General features: G+C 48.9%; 1 protein-coding gene across 1 annotated transcript in view; it reads left to right on the top strand.

Moving 5' to 3' along the window:
• Window positions 1-1,466, top strand: part of DENND5A (DENN domain containing 5A) — a gene marked incomplete in the record, with an annotated part of 83,766 nt that overhangs the window by 76,482 nt on the left and 5,818 nt on the right. The window contains 1 exon segment of the mRNA XM_014581889.2: window positions 1,025-1,170. Within this exon segment, the coding sequence (XP_014437375.1) occupies window positions 1,025-1,170 (146 nt within the window).

The raw sequence follows: 1,466 nt of genomic DNA, 5'->3' as shown, positions 1-1,466 counted from the left end.
GGGAAAGAGGTATACTTGCCCTCCTTGGAGGTCATGTTTTCTCTGAAGCTTCTTATTCTTGCTCTGAACTGGGGAGCTCAGTCCTTTTGGCCAGTGTGTTGTTCTAGGCTCTGCTCTGGGAACCAAGCTGGTAAAGGTGGAAAGGATAGTGTGGGGTGGTCCAGTTCACCTCTCCCCTGCACACCTGGTTTTGTTTCGTCCTGAGAGGGTCAGTTAGCCACTGAGAAGATTACAGACTAGGCCAGAAGGAAAAGAGCTCTTCTTAAGTAGCAGAAAGAACTTCAGAGTGCAGTGGGAGGTTGGAGTCTGGGTCTGACTCTGCCCTAACTCATTATGTATCTTATGTATCCGAGCTCACCATGTTGTGAGCTTTGGTCTCCTTATTTGCCAAGTGAGGAACTATCAAACCTCATCTTTCTTTGATGCCAGGATTCTTTTCTGGATGGAAGGTAGTCTCTGAGTTTGCCCCATGACTAGTTCTTAGGCCAGTTGCTCAGCAGCCTCAGAACACTCCTGTTTCTGTTGGACACGCCTTCTTCCCTCTTAGAGATGAGGGCTTTGGGTTTAGTAGAAGCAGTGCTGAACTGGAATTTAGGACTCAAGGCAAAATATTTTCCTCTTTGTGCCCCAGAAAGGGCTTGCAATACCCGTGTGACCTTGCCTAAGCTTGTTATGACACTTACTAGGGTTCTTGAGACAATGGATTGAAAAGTGCTCTGAGAAGCAGTTTAGTACATCAGGAGTTGGAAATACTGTTTGAAGAGCATCTTCACTTAGCTCTGAGCCTGCAGATGAGCTTGACTCTTTGATATGTGGGTGGTAACCCTGGGAGGAGTGAGATTGAGGGTGAGGGATGGGCTAATATTCCAAGCCAGCCAGAGACCAGGTCCTGTGGGCCTGCCGTACCAGTGTTCTGCTAGGATCAGTGTAGCAGGGGTCACATTCATGCCAGCATGTTCATCATTATGGGAGGGCTTCCTGATTCTCCATCACCTCAGTGCCTTTGTGGCTTCTCCTTAAACAGTGATCCCGTACCACATTCTGATCATACCAAGCAAGAAGCTGGGGGGCTCCATGTTCACTGCCAACCCATGGATCTGTATCTCGGGAGAACTGGGTGAGACACAGATCCTGCAGATTCCCAGGAACGTGCTGGAGATGACCTTTGAGGTATGTGTTATCTGGGGGCACAGCCCCAGACTCTTTGGGGATCTGAGTTTGCAACAGCTGTTTTGGGGAGTTTTCTGTAGTGTTTTAAGGAGGACTTGCCCTGTACATTGTTACATGTTAGCACAGCTAACATGTCCCAAGATGGTCTGAGGCCAAGGCCAAGTGTTGACCACAAGGAGGGGAAGCCTGCCTTGTCTAGACAGTCTCTGGCTGGAAGGCACTTACTTGTTGGAACTTGCACACCTCTCTGTGCGTGGTGTGTTGGGAAATCCCCAAGAGTTCTCTCAACTGCTGAA

Source organism: Tupaia chinensis, unplaced genomic scaffold (genome assembly GCF_000334495.1).
Source record: "Tupaia chinensis unplaced genomic scaffold, TupChi_1.0 Scaffold141165_1, whole genome shotgun sequence".
NCBI lineage: Eukaryota > Metazoa > Chordata > Mammalia > Scandentia > Tupaiidae > Tupaia > Tupaia belangeri.
This window is presented reverse-complemented; position numbering and strand designations above follow the sequence as displayed.